Source organism: Syngnathus acus, chromosome 1 (genome assembly GCF_901709675.1).
Source record: "Syngnathus acus chromosome 1, fSynAcu1.2, whole genome shotgun sequence".
Taxonomy (NCBI): Eukaryota; Metazoa; Chordata; class Actinopteri; order Syngnathiformes; family Syngnathidae; genus Syngnathus; species Syngnathus acus.
In genome coordinates this window covers 4,880,952-4,902,332 of record NC_051087.1, presented here as the reverse complement: position 1 = coordinate 4,902,332, position 21,381 = coordinate 4,880,952, and the positions used below count along the sequence as shown (strand labels likewise).

Below are 21,381 nucleotides of genomic sequence, written 5' to 3'. Positions count from 1 at the left end.
ATCACCTTCCACGCGTATGACTTCACCTGCGTCCAAGCCAACCGCTTTGGAGACGAGTGCAAGTACTACCGCCTCAACGTGACCTTGAAAGAAAACGTCATGACCCTGCAGACCGCGGGAATCGGCATGTCAGGGACCTTCTACTTCACTTCCTGCCCGGACTGCTTGGTGTTTACCTTCAAAGTGGACGCACTGGAGAGCACCGATCTCTATCTGGTGAGCAAGAGGCGAGAGTTGGCGCAGAGCGAGAAAGAAGAATTTGCGGCCCAGGCCAAGTGTCTGGGCTTGCGGGAGCCCATCTGGATGGATCCCACCAAGGCACTTTGTGAAAAGAAGTCTGCTGAGGAGGTCACAGTCTACGGCCCTGACTTCATGATAACTGAATAAAAAAGTTCATTCATCCATGCAGCTGCTCTTTGTTTTCTTTCAAAACATGACAGAATTATGTTGTGTGATGAAATAGAAAATGCTCAATACATGAAATATTCCATTTTGAAAAATAACGTGTACATGCAGTCATGTACATGTACTTTGTCTCAGTACAATAGAATTCAAATAACACATTTTATTTAGTTAATTTGATTAAAAAATAAGGGATGGCTGAATGGATTTATTCCGTGAGTGAAATTAAGTTATCACAGCATGAAAATTCACAATCAGATTAAAAGAGTATAACAACACCCCCAGAACAGATTGCGATGTGTTGCTTTGTGTCATTTCCAAAAACAGGCCAGTGGAATTAGGACTTCTGTTCTTTTAGTGCTCTGTATTGTGAAACTACAGGCGGTCAGCCAAAACAAGCATACATGTGAATGAGTTACATTTTTAGGACGGATGGGGGGGTTGGGAGGCGTTAATAATTAAGACAACAACGCTTGAATGAGAAAAGTTTTCCTGACACGCTGTAGTGCTATCATCCACCTCAAGATTGAACGTCTCAAAGTTTGCTCAGCCCTAAACCAGCTCACCTGTCACTCCACAACATATTCGATTGTTTGATTTATTTTGTTGCGAAAAGGACTTTTGGTAAATCAAGTGTACCCAAGGGTCACAGTCCAACATGCGTCTGTGGAGTTTAGTATTGCACAATTAAAATCAACTATATAAGCAGATCCGCCCTGATCTCAGCAAGAAAAATTGGAAAGGAATCTGAGAACATGTATCCAGCAGGAGCGTTTGCTCGGTGGGTGGTGTTGGCCTCCGTCTGGTGGTGCTTTGTTGGCTCGGCCCCGTTTGCCTGCGAAGACCTGCTCCGGCCTCGGGAAGGAATGAACCCCGACGACCTGGCCGGGCGCTGGGCTCTAGTTTCGGGCGGTTTAATCGACCCGGGTCAACTTTCCTACTTTAAGCGCAGAGACAGCGCCAGCATAGACGTCCGTGTGACTCCAGGCCATGACATTTCCTACACACCCAGAGTTCACATGGAGGGGAAATGCCTCTCCAGTGCCCACAACGTGACACTAGAGGGCAGCGCTCTTCGCTTCCGTGACGAGGGCAACATCACCGTGACTTTGCTCTACACGTCGTGCGCGGACTGTCTGTTGTTGCGCTTCGACAAGAACGACACGGTGATGCGCGCTTACCTGTTCAGCAAGACCAGAGAGGTGAGCCAGGAGGAGATGGAGGAGTTCACGGCTCAGGCGGCGTGTCTGGACATGCTTCCGCCCGTTTGGCTGGATCCCACCAAGGAGCTTTGTCCCAATGAGACGACAGGAGCACAAGAAGATTGTGTCCCACCGTCCTAATACCGTATTTTCCGCACTATAAGGCGCACCTAAAAACCTCCAATTTTCTCCAAAGTCGACAGTGCGTTTTATAATCCGGTGCGCCTTATATATGGACCAATATTGAGCCACTCCAGCAGGCGTGTCCAAATATATGGATTTATATATGGACAACATTTTAAAATGGGCCATTCATTGAAGGTGCACCTTATCATCCGGTGCACCTTATAGTGCAGAAAATACAGTACATACATTCTGTCCATCTGTCTCCTATTGAGAGTAAAGTACTTATAACACAATTTTGTGTCTGTCATTTATTGTCCTTAAACTGTGCAAAAAAAACTTCTTTCCATGAAAAGTAGCACTTGGGGTTTTCTAATGATATAACTGCCCTTAATTGAACTTTGCATCTGTTTTTCCCAATGGAAGTGAATGTGCGAGCATTGTGAAACAAACACGGGGTCGCTCCAAAATAGGATTAGTATTTCTTAATCCGCAGCGGCAATGAAGTAAGCCTCTTGTATGTGTGTTGTCATTATGGTTTATGCATTTAGAGACTGATTGCTGGTCAGCATTGTGCACTGCAGATGTGCAAACTGAGAATGGTGGGAAGAGCGTTGAAGATGTGTGACATTTTGAGGGCCTCTTTGCTGTTTAATAGGTAAGTGGAATTGTTCAAAAAGGATGAGGTCGATTGAGTTGAAATATCTCCTGTAAATCAGTATGGATATATTTCCATTCATTTGTTTTTTTTAATGTTAAAATAACCTCATTTCAAATTGCCGCCTGCACTCGATGTATTTTTAATGATGTTAAAATTTTGGCGTTCTTTTGATAGCAAAATAAAAAGCTCCTTTAGATAATGAGGCAAACACAAACTTGTTATGCAATGATGGTTTTAATCCGAATCTCTCATGGCCTGTTCTGTATCTACGATACCCGTACGTACTATGACGTGCGTGTCATATCAGTAAAATGGGAATGTCTTCAAATGTTTTTGTTTTTTTGTGGAAGAGCTACTTTATTTTAGATTAATTTAAAAAGGTGAAACTCATATTACAGCAGATTGTTTTATTATCACTATTATTTAATCATTTTGTTTATTAGTTTATAGCTAACAAAAAAATCAAAAATTGTGTGTGAGTGTGTGCGGGCATGTGTGTGTGTGTGTGTGTGTGTGTGTGTGTGTGTGTGTGTGTGTGTGTGTGTGTGTGTGTGTGTGTGCGTGTGTGTGTGTGTGTGTGTATTTAAGCTGATTAAATATAATGTGGGTTTATGAGCTGCACAATGGCCACCAGCGCATTAATGCCGACTAACATTAACACATTGACGGTCATAAAAGTGAAAATAAAGTGACAGTCATTAAGGATTAAAGGTGTTCTGGGGGTCGGTTATCGTATATTGTTTCATTGGAGGGCCTTGGCTACAGAGCAGCTGCAAGATTTGGTGCTGCCTCACAATTCTGAGTTTATGTCGTACTTCACAATCCTGCAGTTGTTTTCTATATTTGTTATACTGTTGCTTTGTGGTCCTGCTGTAAAAAAAAAAAAAAATCCCTGCGGTGCTCAACCCTCTGCTTTATGTCCTTATAGTGGTTACTGATTGTCTAGAGATCAAAAGAGCCTGACTGTTGTCACCATGGCAACAGTGTCCCTGCAAAAGCAAAAAGGTCCCTTAGACTCGCTCGACAAGCAGGAGTCTGCGGTGGACGCCTGCCTTGACCAAAAAGCCCCCAGGGGAGAGCCAGAAGATGGCACTGAAGTGTTCCAGGGATGCAAGGATCAAGGCCAAATTAGAGAGACCGTGACAGAATGGGTACAAGCTCCCCAGCAGGCCGAGTCTCATGAAGAACCCGATGAGTTTAAGATGATGATCAGACAAGGTGCTTTCTCCAGCTTGGAAGGAAAGGAGCTAGAGTTGCCCAGTGATGAAGATATCAAGCCAGATTGTTATCAAAATGTTCAACAATCCTCATCTTCAGCTACTTTGGCTGACGAAGAAGAAAAAGAAACCAACACGTGCAGTTCCAAGGGTTCGGTGTGTTCACACTGCACCGACTCAACCTCAAATGTTATTTCCTTAGACGGCCAGAAGGAGGTGCTAGTGTCTCAAGAGCAAAATGAGCTCACCCCCAAGGGAGGGAACCAGGAAGCTGCTCAACAGGTGCTCGGCCAGAACTCTGCACCTTTGTCTGGCGTTGCCATGGAGACACCCAATCAGGGCGAGGTGGCTTCCAAAGGCTCCGTCTGCGTTGTCACAGTGAGAGAAAGGCAAGCAGACGGGGCAGGGGAAAGAGCAGAAGGGGAAAGCGAAACAGGAGAGCAGTACCACAAGTTGCTTGGACAGGAGCAAGGCAAACTACTGGTGCCATCTAAAGAACTTGTCCAAACACAGGACGGGAAGAGAAACAATAAGGACATTGCTGAGTGTCGTATCAAAATGGAGAGCGACTCAAGTGACGATAGTGGATTATCCGAAGACCTCTCCCCACGTAGCGCTTCGAACATCCAAGAAACTAAGCCCAAAGACACCCCCATCGAGAGGGAGATCAAACGGGCCATTGAGCGAGAACATAGTTTAAGAAGATCTCGGGGTCTTCCGAATGCCTCCGCAGAGTACGTTGAGATCCCCCTGATGAAAACCATTCTCATCAACCAGACCGTCGCCGCCAAGTCGGAGAAATTCCATGGCGTGGACAGGGAACTGGCAGGAAAAATCATGCAACATGAAATCCACGAGGACGTCGGCCGCGAGCAAGATCTGGTCAAGCTGGGGAAGGTTCTCGGTTTTTATGATAAGGGGACGGTTCGACAACTGAAAGAGAAGAAAGAGCTTTTTGAAGCCTTTCAAAACCGCAGGGAGTCATCCCTGAGTATGTCTGTTGGAAGAAGAACCAGTTCCTCCAGTTCAGACAGTCAGGATGAGACCTCATCACAGGCGTCAACTGTGAAACGATCAGAGAGGAGACAGAGTATAGAACCTCCGGGAGGTCCTTACGCGTCTTCAACTCCCAAAGGACCCGGTTTATCCGAGGGAATGTCTTGCCAGGTCATCATCATGGAGAACAAGTCGAACGGCCCGGCATTGAAGCACCTCCTCACCAATGCAGAGGGACATGATCAAGATGCAGAAGCTGCCTACATCTTCCCATCCTGTTCTGGACCTCCAAACAATATGGAGGTGGACACAGATGAGATGTTGCCCAAGGAGAACCCTTTCTTCAAGTTGCGATCCCTCACTAATGATATTAAGGTGGAGCGGGATATCCGGGAAGCTCAAGAGAGGGAGAAAGAACTACGCAAGCAGAGGATCAACCTTTACGGGGGAGGAGGAAGTGATGGGAGGCCGGTCGGCATGGATAGGAGCCTCCGAGCATCTGGTCTGGATTCTTCGGGGTCTGATGGGAATTACACCGCAGGTCAGTCCAGCAAAATATAAAGGATGAATGGGAAAGGGCTTCCAAATCCCATCGTTGCATTACGTATCGTGATACTGCAGAAAGCATATGCAAACTGCGTGTGCGTATCGATCATCCAAGTGTAGTATTCTAATAATTAAGATGAATGTTTTTGCATAATTAGTCATCATTTCAATTCAGAATTAGTCCTGTTGTCAATCTTGTAGATATCGACATGTATCAAAGTTGTGTAGGTTGTCATAGTTTCTGTTCCCGTGCTCGCCCCTCCCTTCCTGTGTCTGCCCATGATCAGTGTGATCATCCTCACCTACCGCTCGTTACCCGTCGTGTATTTAAGTCCCGTCTGCCCCTCGCTCCATCTTGGATTGTTCTCGTCCCACGTCTTCTTGTCTCTCGTCCTGCGTCTTTGTCTGTCAATGCCGTTTCTGTTAGCCAGTGTGTGTGTCGGTCAGTCACTTTGTTGTTTTGCTAGGTCGTTGTTAGTTTGTCCGTCCGTCTGTCTGTTCCCCTTCATCCTCCATTCCAACTCCACTTCTCCTTCTATAAACTCGGGTCCGAGCTGCATTTGGTCGACCTGCTCCATTCCATTCTGTGACACGTTGTAGTCACGCTTTCGCCTCGTTGGAAATGTGTCATTTGTAAATAGAACTTTGTCTGTTTGCTGTCAGGGTGGGTTCCCTTCAATCTTTGGGCGGGTCTCATTTGTATGAAAAAGCTATCAAGTGGATGACAAAGTGAATTGGGTGTGTCTATGATAACACTTGACAAATAATTGTGAAAAATAGGGACTTTTTGTGTGTGTCTTTTGTTTGCTCCCTAATTTAAATCTGCCTCCACCAGCTCATCAATCCGCTGGAAAACCCGGTATGTGGCCCCCGCCGGACCAGGACCGCGGAGACCAAGTGAACCAGCAAAAAGTAAGCAAAAGGGCACCTCATTAATTTGAACCTGATTTAAATGAGCGACTAGCTTAATTTATATCCTGTGTGTATTCCATTATACAAACGTGAGGACTGATGCACTCCCAAAATTTCAAAACCCTGATATAGTGAATAAAAAAAAAAATGGGAGAAAATCACCTGTCTTTGAAACGCAGTCAACAGAGTTACCTCTGGAACTACCCGCAGCGAAACAACGAGGCACTCCGTTGGGGGTGAATATGAATGCATTCTTGTTGAAAAGGTTCACAGGCTTCAATGCAGACAGGAAACAAGCATCTCGGCGGCGCCAAATGTTGGTCGCAAAACATCTGATAGCTCTCCGAACACACAGCGAGCAGCTTATCTTCGGAGATAAGGAGGCAGGGGATAGTCTGGGGACCATGTGTGTGTGTTGAGTTTTGTTACCTGCCTTGTGGCTTCTTGCATCTATTTTAAAGTGTTGTCTCTTTCCACTCTTTCATTATCTGTGGATGATTATGCCGTAATGATCTCATCTCTGGGGAAGCCCAAGAAAGTCATTCAAAAAGATGACATGGAGATTAGGCGATATCCGATTTTGACATTCATGTTTCAGGCAGGGTAAATAGTGTAATAATCGGGCCAAATTGGAGATTTTTTTTTTTCTTCTCGTCCCTGTCCAGTTTGTCAGATGTCTGAAAGATAATCTTGAATGATTGTACTTGCGGTGTGTTAATTGACCCAACTCGCAATTGTAAAGCTTGTTCAAGAAGTCTTGATGTCTTTGTGCATTTTCGTTGCCGTTTAGGTGGTGCGGGGCTCCCACAGCTCCAGACACAAGACCCCCTTGGTGCATTTGTGGGAGACGGGACAAGTCAACGGACACAACCCGCACGAGCAATGATTAGGAGAAAGGTTGTGAAAATGAGGAAAGGGTCAAGATTGTCATCAAACGGGGTGGGAAAAATGACTTGAAACAAATTGCACTTGTAGACGCTTTAATCACATTTATTAGAATATTCTCTTGTATTTATCTGAAATCATAAAAATAAAAACTAGGTCCTGATCGACTCTGAATCAACCAGATAATCTATTTGGTCAATATTAGGTCTTTTAAATCCAAAAATAATTCTGCCAAAATGTTTGCTTCTTTTTATTAACACGTATGAAAATTATGACAATCAATTTAGCAACATTTCCCACAATGTTTTATAGTCAAGCAAATGTTGAAAGACAATACATTGTTAAAAAAATAAGAATGTATAAAAGTAAACATTTCTGTAAATTGTTCTCTTTATTATTGTAAAAAATGTTATTTAAATATGGTGGGTTTTTTTTTTTTTTTCAATCAGTCGATCAGTTATTGGAATTTTATTGTGTCAAATCAGAATCGAAAAATCCAAAAATCCTCATTAAAACAATCAAAGAGTTTATCTTTTTATGCCATCTCACTTTATAATCCGTGCAATCAAATGTCATCCAGTGCAACATCCATCCCATAAAATCCACCTTTTAGTGCTTATGCAAGCTAGTTTTTAACGTAATCGAGCTAGCACTGACGAGATTTAGCAAAACATGTTTCTAATCTGAATTTCTACCGCAAATGTTGAGCTAATGAAGTCCCTATTGACTGATTAAAAAAAAAAAAAAAAGTGATTTATGACTTTCTTTTTTCATGTGATCACAAAGTTGATACTTTTCTAATGAGTTTGTCATAGTGGAACGAACATCCCAGGAGTTAATCCCAAAACCTGGATTATGGTGCAATAAAATCGGTCTGGATTTTGCAGGTGAATTATGAGTCCAGAGTACACGTGAATAAAACTAACTCTATTGTACCACACCTTGACACCTTTTTGAGTCAAGCAGTAAATGTTGAACTTTGGAATGAAACTTGTTAATAAGCAGCAGGTTGAAATGACTTGACATTTTCCACGCAGTGTTACTATGGATGGATTTTTAATTTGATGGATTTTGACATGACTTCATTTAACCGATGGTAATTAGAGTTGAGTGGCTGTGAAAGTTAAAAAATAAAATAAAATAGCTCGTTTTGGTGACAAAATCCCTCAGTACAAGATGTGCCACTTGGTAAAGTTCACTGAGTGATTTTCAGTGAGGCGTTATTATTGCCCAGCAGCCAACAAAACAATTGGAAGGTGCATCGGCCCCCGGCGTGTTCTTTCTTCCATAGAGCAAAAAAAAAAAAGACCTTTGTGGTATTTTCTGTGACAGCTTCTTTTTGGTTTGCTTTTGTCGCAATCAAGAGGAACATAAAGCAAGATTCTGCTTGAACATTACTATACATTAGCAGCGCCCTCTACAGGATATTTAGCGACACTTACAGTGGACAACCAATACTCAACTTTTTTTTTTGTCCTTGCTTCTGAAAAAAAGTTAGTGATGCTTCTATAGAAAATCACATGAAGTAAATTTCTTTAAGAGTAGAATTCAAATTACGTGTCATATATTTTTTTCCAGGGCTTGTGTGTATGTGTGAGACGTGTTGTGTGTCATGTCGCAATACATTCATCACAACTTGGCAGATTTTATTAAGCACTAGTGGCAGGTAGCTACATAAAGGAAACATCACATCCTGTCTAATTGTAGAAGCGTGGCTCTCCGTGTGAAATAGGAAGTAAGGAAATAGCTTTTCCTGTCTTGCTGTGTTTAAAGCCAGCTTATGCTACACAGACACACAATAGTAAAGTATAAATACATGGGTGTTCTAATGGATGGGATTTGTGAATGTGGTGTGGGAGTTCCATAATGGGGATCTGGCGGTGGTGTCCCCGCTGGCCCATTCCTGTGCACGCACATATACACACAAACAACATCAACACAATCATAAGACAAGCTGCGAGCAAGCCAGCATGAAAGCGTTTTCCTGCAGCATAGCTTCTAGTTTTGTTTTTGGTCAACTCTCGCACGGTTTGGAAGGGAGCCGTGTCACATTTTAGTGCGAGCAATCATCGATTCTACTGAACAAGAAGAAGGCCCTTAATTTCGAGTGGACTGGCTGACCTTGGTCGTCGGACAACTGAGAATTAGCGCTGACACGTGAGTGAGATAAAAGTCTTATCTGTATTTGTACAAAGGTTAAAATAAATGATTGCAAACTCAACAGCAGATGAATGACTGGATGACTTCTGATGTCAGCAAATTGGTTTATAGCTGATGAGTAATAATTACCTGGGAGGTGACACTGGGACACCTGAGAGTTAGGTCTGCAAAAAGGAAAAGAAAACCCCCCCACATGATTTCATGACATTATAAACAAATCCGTTTCCTTTGTTTCCATCAATCTCACCAACAACGGGATCCTTGGCGTGAACTTGAGTCCAAAACTTTGCTTCCAGTCTCCCCCGAAAAAGAGACAAACACTCACACGTGAAAAATGAAAAAAATCAATGCCGTGCTTTCAACTCAATACCTTCTCTTCTTTTCATCAGCTGCTGCTTTCACTAAAAAAAAAAAAAAAAGGCAAGTTCATGGCTGCACAAAAGCAAAATACGCAGAGACCAACTGTACCTTTTTTAAGCACCACCACCACCAGTAGGCCCAGTGAGCAGAGGAAGAGCACCACAGTTGATAAGGCGCCAAGGATCAGAGGCCAATCCACACTTGACACATCTGCACACAAGGGAGACAGACGTATGGCATGAAAATGTCGTCGGACTCACATAACGTTAGCTACCTGCTGGCGATGGAGAAGGAAGACCTGAAGAAAAAAAAACATTTTGCATGTAAGACTCACGAGCAACACTAATGAGGAGAAGCGGCCAAAGTGAGTACCTTTGGAAATGGCCAGAGGGCGGCTACGTTCCGAGTGAATCCACTTCCCTCCCAAGAGAATGCTGTACTGGCACTGGTACGAAGCCACCAAAGTGTCCTGCACGGGCACTGGAAAGGTGATTTTGTGGCTGGTGAGGTGTGCATGTTGACTGGCTACGGGAAGTTGTCTGTCCAACAAGTAGAGGGTGAACACTGGGCCGGGGTACGCGGGGGAACCCGTGCAGAGCATGTGCCACACTTGTTTGTCTCGTTGGAGGACAAGGGTGGGTACGGGCAGATTATCTGCATGGACGTATCCCAAAAAAAGCCAGTTACAAAGAATCAGGAATGAAACTCGGGTGCAAAGTGCAATCACCTCTCACGGTGATTCGAATCTTGTTGCTGAGAGTTGAATTGAAAATGTCCCCTGCGGTGGCGGTGCGGTAGATGCAGGCGTACTCGCCGCCTTCTCCCCGTTTCACCGGCCCCACACTGAACACTCCCGCTTGGGATTCCAGCTTTGACACGCCAGCGTCATGATGCTGACTGCTCACGGACTCCCCGCTGGAGGATGACCGCAGCAAAAGAAGGGAGGTCGGGTTGTAGGCAGACGGAAGAGCCGGGATGGAACAGCTGAAGGACAACATGTCGCCACGTTCAACCGTGCCACTGGGGGGATCCACTGACAGGACTGGAGGTGGTAGGGTGGGTACAGCCAGAGTGGGGGCGACATCTGGGCAGGCAAGAAACATGAATGACACAATGGCGACATATATATGCACGTTCTCTCAATTTGCTTTTTTCATTTCCGCAGCAGCGGTGGAGGAATCTGTCGTTTGGCGCGGTCCTCCTGTCCTGAGCTGTGGGGACACACGATCCAGTCTTGAGGTAGTCCTCCAAAATGAACCCTCACCTGACTTTCTTTTCCTGATCAGCAAAATCATCACATATGGGCAATTTGCCGTGCAACCTACGCACGTGGAAACATTTTGAAGAACTCATGGTCGAGTGTTCGGTTGGCGTAAAAACGACACACCCCAAGAAGAATAGATTTCCTTCCAGAGTACCTATCGTGCGGTTTACCGCTCTTGCTCACCAAAGCATTTTGAAGAACTCATGGTCGAGAATTCGGTTGGCGTAAAAACGACACACCCCAAGAAGAATAGATTTCCTTCCAGAGTACCTATCGTGCGGTTTACCGCTCTTGCTCACCAAAGCCCCCGTTGTGACTATCTGCAATGTGCATTGTGTGTGATGTTGCGAGTGGGCGGGAGCGTTCCAAATCGAACGCAGGACGTGACGACCGCGATACACACCGCGCACGCACCTGCGGCGGATGGCAGGGTTTGTTATTTCGTGCCACATGTAACGGTGAAATCAGCGCTGAGTGATTTTTCGAGCGCCACTTACTTGTTGGATGTTTAATGGATAGATAGGGACTGAAAGCACTATAGAGGCCTTGCTGGTTCTTATACATGCAGCAAAAAAGTTCAGGTTCCCCTGTCACGGATGGGTGGACGTTAAAGAGGACCTCCTCGGTGGGAGACAGCTCCACTGCGTCCACCTGAAGGAAAGGGGAAACACAAGTGGACAGACTCAAACATCCTGGAAAACCCGAAAGCCTAAAGAATAATGACCTCTACGGTGAATCTGAACAATTTGAAGAGGATTCCTCGGTGACCTTCTGAGGCCCGGCAGACCAGAGCCACCGAGGCTCCGGACCACGAACGGATCCCAAGTTCAGGGGCGGGCGGGCTGCGAGCAGACGTGGAAACCCAAAGTGTTGCTGGTCAAAAGAAGCGGACGTTACGCAAGTGGAATCGGTTCCCCTTCCAGATGAAGCAACGGTGCAGCCAAACGACATGTAAACACACGGACGGACGGCTAAGTGGACGACAATATTGGATCGGACGGTGTTTCTTACTCCATAGCGCGAAAGAAGTTAGCAGCAGCTTTTGTGTCCAAAGTGATCGTCCACTTTGCATCTTTGATGCAGACGAGGAAAAGAGCGACTGCTTCAAGCTGCCTCGACAAAAAGCTGCTCCCCCCAACACCTCCCTGTCTTTCTTCCTCTCTTGACTTGCTTCACACATGACATCCTTCTGAAGTCACGCGGAGTGTTGTGATGTAGGGGGCTGAACCTGCAGACACTTCCTTTTTGTGTGGTGTCCACCGATCGGATGTATGACGTCATCCGAATCAAAAGCAGGCCCGCCATTGTCTTTTCTTTTGTCCATTCATGTTGTTTCAAGATGATCTGATAACCTTCAAGCGACCTCAATAACTGCTGGCATATGGATGTTTGTTTTCCTGCATCCCAGAAGGCTCGAGCTGTCTCCTCGCGGGTCTTCGTGGCCGCTCGGCTTCACGGTGTTGCGCGCAGCAGTCGCAGGACCGTTGCGCGGCCACTGATGAGCTGCTTTTTTCTCCAGGGCATCATCACATTTTGGAAGAGTTTAAATGAGTCCTTAATAAAATGTCTTTGACTAAAAGGAGAATGCAATTACCGTAATTCCCCGGCTACAAGTCGCCCCCGAGTGCAAGTCGCACCAGCCATAAAACGTTTGGCTTTAACTTTAAAATGCATAGTCGAGAAGAAGAAAAACATAAAAGTCGCACCGGAGTCCAAGTCGCAATTTTGGGGGAACTCTATTTGACACAATACAACTCCGAGAACAGACACGAATAGGCAACAACAGGCTATACCGGGGGTGGGCAAACATTTTGACTTGCGGGCCGAATTGGGTTCTAAATTTTGACCGGGGGGCCGAACCAGGAGCAGATGGATGTAGTGTTTGTGTGAAGTAATATAAATGACATGTAAAGGTCATTGCATCAAAGGTTTTTACTTCTAGTAGATACTAAAGCATGGATTTTAAAAAAAAAAAGCTTTTTGAAAACAAATGCATTCATTAACAGCATTAAAAAAACATTTCACCAAAAAACTACTATCAGCGATTCTTATTAAATACGACACTGTTATAATGAATAGCATTTTCCATCACTTCAGCGCCTGCAGGTCAGATTTACGAAATATGTTCATCTCATGAGGCGAAATCACATCCAACGGCAAACATTCTGACCAAATACATCATCTTGAAGAATCAGTGAAAGAATACATCTAAAGAAAGTAATAGTATTGTTGGTTTCCCTTTTTTGCGAGTGCATCATAGTCTGGAGTATAATTTGTTGTGGTAATTCTTAGGTTAGAGCCGAGGTGTCGACTGAGGAACTGCGATTTATTAAGATACAGTGGATTATTTTTCAAAAATTGTTCCGCCCTGGTGTGACTGTAAATCACCACTGGCCAAATTCACTTCCTAATGTTCTTTGATCTCATACTTAAGGACCCAAGGCAGTGATTTGTTCGCAAACAATTAAAAATAACGTCTTTAATCATGTCCGCATTAGGGCATTGGATCCTAATGATTCCCGTGATACGAATGTGGCTACATTTCAAAAATCTTTCATGGTCTTGGATGAAAGAGCACGGGCTCCATCCGCTCTGCTTTTTGTCACCTTCACCAGGAGCTTTCTCGAAATAGTTGAACTCTCCTCTGGCGCACATGACTACGTGACCCGTTTACAAGTTCCAGGGGAGAGGAGCGACCCATTTTGAGTGCAGGCGGTATTGTCAAGCGGAAATCCCTGTCGGGAGGTTTCTTACCTGGGAAAAGGCTCTTTGCATTTTAGTCACTGCATGGGCTTTTCGAGTCCCGAGTCTTTAACTTCCAAGTCCAAGTCGAGTCTCGAGTTTTTTTTATTTTTGTCAAGTCACAAGTCATCAAAACAGCGACTCGAGTCGACTCGAGTCCAAGTCACAGTGACTCGAGTCCCCATCTCTGAGAAGCAGGGACCGCTTCCTGCACTGTGCGAATAACCGAGGAACATTTGCAAAATCGCACACGTATCGATCACCGTCGGGCTCAGCATCCGAGGAGGGGTCCTTTTCGATGTGCATTATAGCGTCTGTGTTATACTACCCTCTAGTGGCCAGGATGTGTCAACGGGTATTGAAAGAGAAAGTCCCCATCCACAAATCGTGGAGTACTTGACCTTCTCATTAATTGCATGTGGTTTTCCTGAATGCTTGCTATTTGGGTTTTCTTCTTCTTGCCATTGCACGTACCTGTGACTCTTTTGAGTCGTTTATCTTGTGACAACTCTGTCTAACTCTGTATGTACATTTTTGTCATTTCTCACATTTGTTTCATGCACGCTCGTATTTTGCAAATTCAAGTCTTCTGTCACCCGGCATTGCCGTTGTCCCAGCACGTTGCTACACCGACGCCACAGAAATCACTTGAAGCCCGAAATGGGCAAACACAAACACTTGGCTTGCATGTAATTTGTCCATGAGGCCTCGGCGAAGCATTGGCTGGGGTTACTGTTTTCTTCTTCACGTTGTCACGTACTATATGTTTGATACATACGTTGCGTTTGAAGAAAAGTATCCGTTTATATAATTGCTTAAAGGCAACAAAGCATGTTGGGAAAGCCTTTTTGCTGTGTGACGATGGAAAGGTTTGCGTCTTTCTGCCACAAGTGGCGTAAATAAAGAGGTGCCGTGTTAGCTGTTTAAAGGTGCTGCCTTGACAGTATTTGGAAAAATCTGTCGAGTGTTTTATCCCGTGTTAAGCACATTATATTCATGAAAGCGCTGTGAACTGAATCGCCCCGGTCCATATTAAACATTGCAATTTGAGCTGATGACGTCACCGAGCAGCCCATTCTCTGCCCCCGTCGACTGACTCCACATCAAAGTCAAAGTCAAAGTCTGCTTTAGTGTCAATTTCTTCACATGCCAAGACACAAAGAAATCGAAATTACATTCCCACTATCCCACGGTGACAAGACATAGTACACGATATACATACAAGTAAACAACACAGACAAATAAAAACAAGAAGGCACAAACAATGAATAAATAAGAGTGATGAATAAATAATAACATAGAAACATTAGAGTTAACCTGCGCTTTGCTCTGTCAAACGGCACAAAGCAACACGAGTACACATTTTGTGTGGGGGGAGAACCCAGGCCCACGCGTGTGCTTCAAAGAGTTACAGTTCAATAAGTCGAAGAGTCAGTGTTTTTATTCATTTTATTTGTTTTAGGGAACAAAATGCCCCGGAAAAAGAAGATAATTACACAATTTCTACATACAAACGATCAATAAAATAATAATTCCTCAAAAGACGTGAGAAGGGACAAAATCGTATTGAATCCCCCACCCCAAGATTGTGCCAATAAAATCGGTGTTGTTTTTTGCAGGATTCGCTTCCGAATGATGGCCTGTGCATTGCTTACACGCCATCGTGCCCAAACGATTTCGGGCTTAAGATGTCCAGATCTCACGAAATAAAAACAAGCCATGCCACCAATTTGGCAAGTGAAACCATAGAAGCTGTTTCAGTGATGTTCCATTTGTTTATGGTCTTTGTGTGTGTCCACAATCGTCGTCATTGTGATTTTATTTTTTTAGAGTTATTTCTTAATGAGGTTGAATGTCTTTTTGGTAGCGACGATTTCTACAACTGCCACGAACGGCGCCACCGCGATAAGGGGCACTTGAATGTCGCGGAGACGGACGGCGCTGTGTATGTTCAGTGGAGTTGGAAAAGAATCGAAAAGACTTGTGAAAGGGACAAAAAGTGCCGCTCGTCGTGACCCAGAGCCGCAACAGTGATGACATTCCGTAAAGACTTAAAGGAGCTGTATGGCGTAAGACAAAGGGGGTTATGTAAGCTTACGCGGCCGCTTTTGCGCACGTGTATCACGCACGCACGCACGCACGCACTCGTCATAAAGTTCCCAAATGCAGCCAATGAACGAGCAACAAATGTGCAAACTTTCGAAGCGCCATTGAAGATGACGGCGATTGAACGCTTTATAGGAAGCTCGCTCGCTGAGTTCTTTCGGCTCGTTTGGTTCAGTGGATTCGCCTGCTCGCACCTCTTCACGCGGCTCCAGCTCCAGCACCAGCAGCAGCAGCAGGTCCGAACGCTCCCTCCCTTCCTAGTCATCATCGAAAGAAGATGAACTTCTCCAAGCTGCTGTGCTTGGTGCTCGTGTACAGCGAGCAATTTGGGCAAGGTAAGGCCGTTGAATTCAATTACTATGTTGCTAACCATTTTGCGCAAGCTTTTAGGCGCATGAATAAAACTGGACTTAGGAGACGACGCTTTTGTTGTGTGCGCCTTGCTTTTTCTCTGCCACAGCTCTTCACTTATACACTATAAAGAATAAATTCGGATTTTTGTTAACACATTGAAATCCATGTTGCATTCTTAAAGAGAACGTGGCGCTTTTTGAAGATAGATAACTTTACCTTGATTTCAAAGAAAGCCTATTTAAAAAATGTATATATGTGCAAACGGTATACTCTTAAAAAGAATTAATTCAGACTTGATTTCCCCAACAGTTAAAGGAATCACATTTTGCATTTTGAAACAACGTGGTGTTTTTTATTTAATATACGTAGTTAATCAAAATGTTACCTTGATTTCAAACAAAGCCTTTAAAAAAAAAAAACTTCTAAACCACTCGTTGCAAACGGTATACACTGTTAAGAATGAATTGCGATTTTTAAAAAAAAATGAAAGGCAATCACATTTTGCATTTTCAATCGGAACATGGCGTTTATTGACTGCAGATAATCAAAATGTTACCTTGATTTCAAAGAAAGCCTTTTAAATAAAACAACAACATTCAAAACCACTCATGGAAACTTTGATTGCAAACGGTATTCACTGTTAAGAATGAATTCCGACTTTTTAAAAAAAAAAAAATTAAATCACATTTTGCATTTTCAAACGGAACATGGCGTTTTTTGACTATAGATAAAATATGTTACCTTGATTTCAAAGAAAGCCTTTTTAAAGAAAAAACAACATTCAAAACCACTCATGGAAACTTTGATTGCAAACGGTATACACTGTTAAGAATGAATTCCGATTTTTTTTTAAACAAAGGAAATCACATTTGTAAGTGTTGCCTTGGTTTCAAAGAAAGCCCATTTAAAACAAAACATTTAAAACCATTTTCATTGCAAACCGTATACATTCTAAAGAATTTTTTTTCCAACAAAGGGAATCAGTTTCCATTTTCAAACCGATCATGACGTGGTTTGAATATTTTCAAAATGTTACCTTGGTTTCAAAGAAAGCCTATTTAAAGAAACATTTCAAACCACTTGCAATTAAGAATAAATTCTGATTTTTTTTAAACATGCGTATTTTGAATATAAACAAAATGTTATCTTGGTTTCAAACAAAGCCTATTTCAAACAAAACCTTTCAAACCACTTTCATTGCCAGGGAATGAAAATGTTATCTTTGGTTCAAAGAAAGCCTGTCCAAAACCAAACATTTCAAACCGCTCATGGAACAAACAAGAAGGGTGAATTAAATTTGGTCTTATTAATAGCGGATTACTGTTTGGGGCCAGTGCCAACTCTTTCTCTCGCAAACCAAAAAGTAACATAACAAAGACAACAATTGACAATGGCTAAAGGAATATTCAGAAATGAAAACGGCAAATAGCGTCTAACAGTCTTTCCTCAAATGTGTACTTTGCACACAGACCAGACCAGAGTGAGTGAGTGATGATATACTTTGCCCTCTTCTGCTTTTGTAGTGCTGGCAACAGTGCAGACAACAGACGAATGCAAGGGCAACACTGGTGGCTCAGCTGTGACGTGCAAGCGCAAGAAGGGCGAAACCGTCAAATTGACAATCGCAGGCACAGCTAGCAAGCTTGTCAAATGGAAGAAAGGAACTACTCCAATTGTGGCAGACACTGATAAGTCTCAGTTCGATCCTAGCAACAAAAAAGTACTGACTATCCTGAAACTGCAAGAAGGCGACGAGGGAACCTACACGGCCACGGACGGCGGCCTCACAAATCCAGAAATGTTCGACGTCCAAGGCAAGCCGCTTGCCACTTCTTGTGCACCATTTCTTTCCCCTTTGGTCACTTGTGCTTTTCTTGTGCTGGCAGTGGTACCAGTCTGCACGGGCAAGCAGTCTGAAACGGTGACATGCAAGGGCAAGCAGGGTGGAGAGCTCCAATTGAAGATCTCAACAACCACTGCTACAAAGGAGGTCGACTGGACGAAGGGAACCGTCCCCGTTAGTGGAGATAAGTACACCTTGCCTGCCCCCAACAACGTTCCCCTGACGATCCTGGATCTGGCAGCCGGGGACGAGGGAGAGTACACGGCCGCGGAAGGCGGCCTCGCAAAGCCAGAAGTGTTCGACGTCCAAGGCAAGCCGCTTGCCACTTCTTGTGCACCATTTCTTTCCCTTTGGTCACTTGTGCTTTTCTTGTGCTGGCAGTGGCGCCAATCTGCACGGGCAACAGTGCCACACCCAAGACGTGCGAGGGCACCCTGAACAAAGACCTCGTATTGAAAGTCGGAAGCACAGCTACCAAAAAGGTCGTCTGGAAGAAGGACAACAAACCTCTTACCGGTGTCAAATACGTCAAAAGCGGAACAGATGACATTAAGCTGAGGATCACCAACCTGGTAGCAAACGACGCGGGAACCTACACGGCCAGCTACAACGCTGCCGACGAAGAGTCCTTCACCGTCAACATTCCGGGTGAGTTTGATTGACCCGAAAACATTTTGCATTTCATTGGCAGTGGAAACCAACCAATAAGCAAGCCCATTCAGCAGCACTTTTTGTTTTACAAACCGCACTCGCAGTACTGCGCGCAAAAGTGTGCGGCAAGTTCAAACGTTGCCACCTGACCTTCTCCAATTGCCATTCTCCCATTCAGGTGTGTCAGGAACCAATGCGGGCGGCGCCAAAAAGGAGTCAACTGAGAACGGCAAGGACAACAGCGGCGGCGGCGGCAGCAGTAACAGCGGCACTGACCAAGTCAATTTGGGCGAGGGCAAGGGCACGGGCAAGGGCGCCGGCGATCACGGCGGCGGCGTCGGCGGCCTGTCCTACTCACCTGCTCTGCTGGTGACGGTCACCCTGGTGCATCTGCTGCTTCAGCTGGCCGCCTAGAAGACAGCAAGCCGAAGGCGGAGGGAGAAAAAGTGACCGCCAGCCATTGATTGACCACTGCATGCATTCTGCCGTTGATTTGCCACTATAGGCGCATTTAGGCATTGATTAAGCTTCCATTTACCACTGTAGGTGCATTTAGTTCAGTTTTGCCACTAGGCGTATTTAGTCGTTGATTAAGCTTACCTTTGCCGCTCACTGTCGGCGCATTTAATCATTAATTTTTGGCTTAGGTTTGCCACTGTATGCGCATTTTGCTCTCGATTGATAATGCTTCTTTTGCTTATCAAACTCGATTGTTCTTCCCCCCCCCCCCCTATAATTAATAAAATGATGATCAATCCTTGTTTGTTCTGAATGAGCTCATTCATACATGGCAAGGGGTGAAGTTGAATTTCGATTCTGCGAATGTAATCCTTAACCTTTGCCACTATAGGCACATTTAGAGAGATCTGCCACTGTAGGCGCATGTAATTAATATTTGCCTTAGATTTGCCACTGTAGGTGCATTTATTAAGCTTAGATTTGCCACTGTAGGCGCATTTTGCTTTCCCCCCCCCCTATAATCAATGAAACGATCAATCCTTGTTTGGTCTGAGCTCATTCACACGTGGCTAGGAGCGAAATTGAGTTTTGGTGCGATCCAAAGGAAAATTCCTGTGAGGCTTGACGAATGACTTTGTTGGAATTTCCATCCATCCATCCATTTTCTGTACCGCTCTGTCCCCGGAGCCTATCCCAGCCGTCATCGGGCAGTAGGCGGGGGACACCCTGAACTGGCTGCCAGCCAATCGCAGAGATCATTTTCATTCATTTTGAGTATGCCGCTCGTAGTGCATCCTCACAGTATTGTTTGCCTTGCCAAAGCATCCCTTAAGTGGATGGCACTTTTAGTTATTATCTAGAGATTCATTTAGAGCACAAGTGGAGAACCCTTTTCCCATTTTAGTGTTTGAAGTAATCCTCTGAGGGCCAACTATCAAATATTTACAAATAATTTTTTTTTTCTTCCAAGCGGCATACAGTGCATATAAAAAGTCAACACACCCCTGTTCGAGTGCCAGATTAGCCTTATGAGAGGGGGGAAATGAGCTCGAGAAAACCGTTTCAAAACCTGAGCGCAGTTCATTCCAATGCATTGAATTACTGCACTAAAACTACTGGCCACAAGGTGGCAGTGTTACTGCACACGTTCCCTCAACAGCCAGTCCGTGTGAGACGATCCATTTACGTTTTGCTTTGTTAGAAAAGCAATCTTGATTTGTCCGTGGGCGCGGCTCTATTAACTTTTAAATAGTACATATATCGGTTTAAATTCATCCATCCATTCATCCATGCATTCATCCATGCATCCATCCGTCCGTCCATCCATCCATCCATCCATCCATCCATCCATCCATCCATCCATCCGATTTCTGAATCGCTCATGAGGGTCGCGTTTTCAATTTCTGCATCAATCACAAAATGAAATCAATAAATTGAAATAAATAAATTGAAATACGTTTGTTTATTAGTTGTTAATTATTTACGGCATCACGCACACGGCGTAGCGTAGTTTGATAAAGTGAGTTTTTGCCAAGTCTGAATTTTATTGCTACATGCAATCAATGATAAAAGCAGATAGAACTGAAGGTATCCTGACTCAAATATTTTACTCTCGAGTATTTTCATCCTCTGTGACTATCAAGTCGACCCCGTAACAAATATGGATTATTTTACCCACTGAGCCATCATAGATGTCTATTAGACCTGTCGTCTATGTGCATACCTAATTTTGACGTCTATATTGGGTCTATGGAATAATTCAATATAGACGACAAAATCTCTTTAGTTGCCATAAAACTGTTTGCGTCATTTGATTGTCAAATGTTGGAGCGAGAGAGGTTTAGTGAGCCAAAGGGGCTTTTTTTTTTCTTTTTTTTTTTACTACCGACTGGTATAACTTTCAGTGCTCTTGAAATATTCACTGTGGTTGAAATGCAACACCGTCACTAGCTGCTTTGTCTCTTGACTTGCAACAAGGAACACGAAACAACAACTGTAAATTATCATTTCACTTCATTTGAGGCCACAGCTTTGAAAAGAAACCTTTTTTTCAGGGAGAACTTGCCGTGTGTGTGTCCAAGTCAGATGTGAAGGGAATTGGATTTGACCCAAGCAATTGGGACGGCCCCCACCCAAACAATTGGGAGGGGAAACGAATTGGGTGGGGAGGCGGGGAGGGAGGCGAGGTCAAGAGGGGAGGGCTTGGCCACCCCCCACCCCCACCAGTCAGTTATTTGAGGTGATTCATTCAAAAGATTATGCAATCAGCAGTCGACGCATTCATTTCCCCCCCCCAAAAACGGATTTCGCTAGAAAATGCCTGGCGACCTGCGCTACCGATTGGTAGTCCGTGGAAGAAGACTATGCAAATTAGGCTTGCAGAAAAGCCTCATGAGAAGCTTTCCAGTGCAACGACTAGCCGCCATTTGACCGATAGCACCATCGACATGAGTGGAAATGTTACGTGATGCCGTGTCAGGCTGTGAAGCATCTGGAGC

The 21,381-nt window shown here is 44.3% G+C and overlaps 3 protein-coding genes across 4 annotated transcripts; 2 read left to right on the top strand and 1 right to left on the bottom strand.

Annotated features, from left to right (window-relative positions):
* Nucleotides 1–1,904: 1,904 nt before the first annotated feature.
* On the top strand, nucleotides 1,905–8,238 carry LOC119136061. Its single transcript, XM_037274241.1, has 4 exons — nucleotides 1,905–2,385; nucleotides 3,317–5,142; nucleotides 5,983–6,059; nucleotides 6,850–8,238. The coding sequence occupies exons 2-4, from the start codon at nucleotides 3,363–3,365 to the stop codon at nucleotides 6,943–6,945; spliced, it is 1,953 nt and encodes a 650-aa protein (XP_037130136.1). The 5' UTR covers nucleotides 1,905–2,385; nucleotides 3,317–3,362; the 3' UTR covers nucleotides 6,946–8,238.
* A 253-nt stretch (nucleotides 8,239–8,491) lies between these two features.
* LOC119136108 lies at nucleotides 8,492–12,132 on the bottom strand. Of its 2 annotated transcripts, XM_037274471.1 has the most exons (12): nucleotides 11,740–12,132; nucleotides 11,453–11,570; nucleotides 11,226–11,379; nucleotides 10,192–10,548; nucleotides 9,837–10,118; nucleotides 9,739–9,762; nucleotides 9,573–9,674; nucleotides 9,475–9,505; nucleotides 9,352–9,401; nucleotides 9,234–9,268; nucleotides 9,008–9,123; nucleotides 8,855–8,977 (listed from the first exon to the last, which is right to left on the bottom strand). In XM_037274471.1, exons 1-12 carry the CDS (start codon nucleotides 11,742–11,744, stop codon nucleotides 8,959–8,961), a joined length of 1,293 nt encoding a protein of 430 aa, XP_037130366.1. In that variant the 5' UTR covers nucleotides 11,745–12,132; the 3' UTR covers nucleotides 8,855–8,958. The 2 variants fall into 2 exon arrangements, with proteins under 2 accessions (XP_037130278.1, XP_037130366.1); XM_037274383.1 differs by lacking the exons at nucleotides 8,855–8,977; nucleotides 9,008–9,123 and adding an exon at nucleotides 8,492–8,847 and having other exon boundaries at nucleotides 11,453–11,601; nucleotides 11,740–12,089.
* Nucleotides 12,133–17,701: 5,569 nt separating this feature from the next.
* On the top strand, nucleotides 17,702–18,838 carry LOC119121678 (spore wall protein 1-like). The gene is made up of 3 exons (XM_037249555.1): nucleotides 17,702–17,744; nucleotides 18,155–18,421; nucleotides 18,603–18,838. The coding sequence occupies exons 1-3, from the start codon at nucleotides 17,729–17,731 to the stop codon at nucleotides 18,836–18,838; spliced, it is 519 nt and encodes a 172-aa protein (XP_037105450.1). The 5' UTR covers nucleotides 17,702–17,728.
* The last annotated feature ends 2,543 nt before the right edge of the window (nucleotides 18,839–21,381 follow it).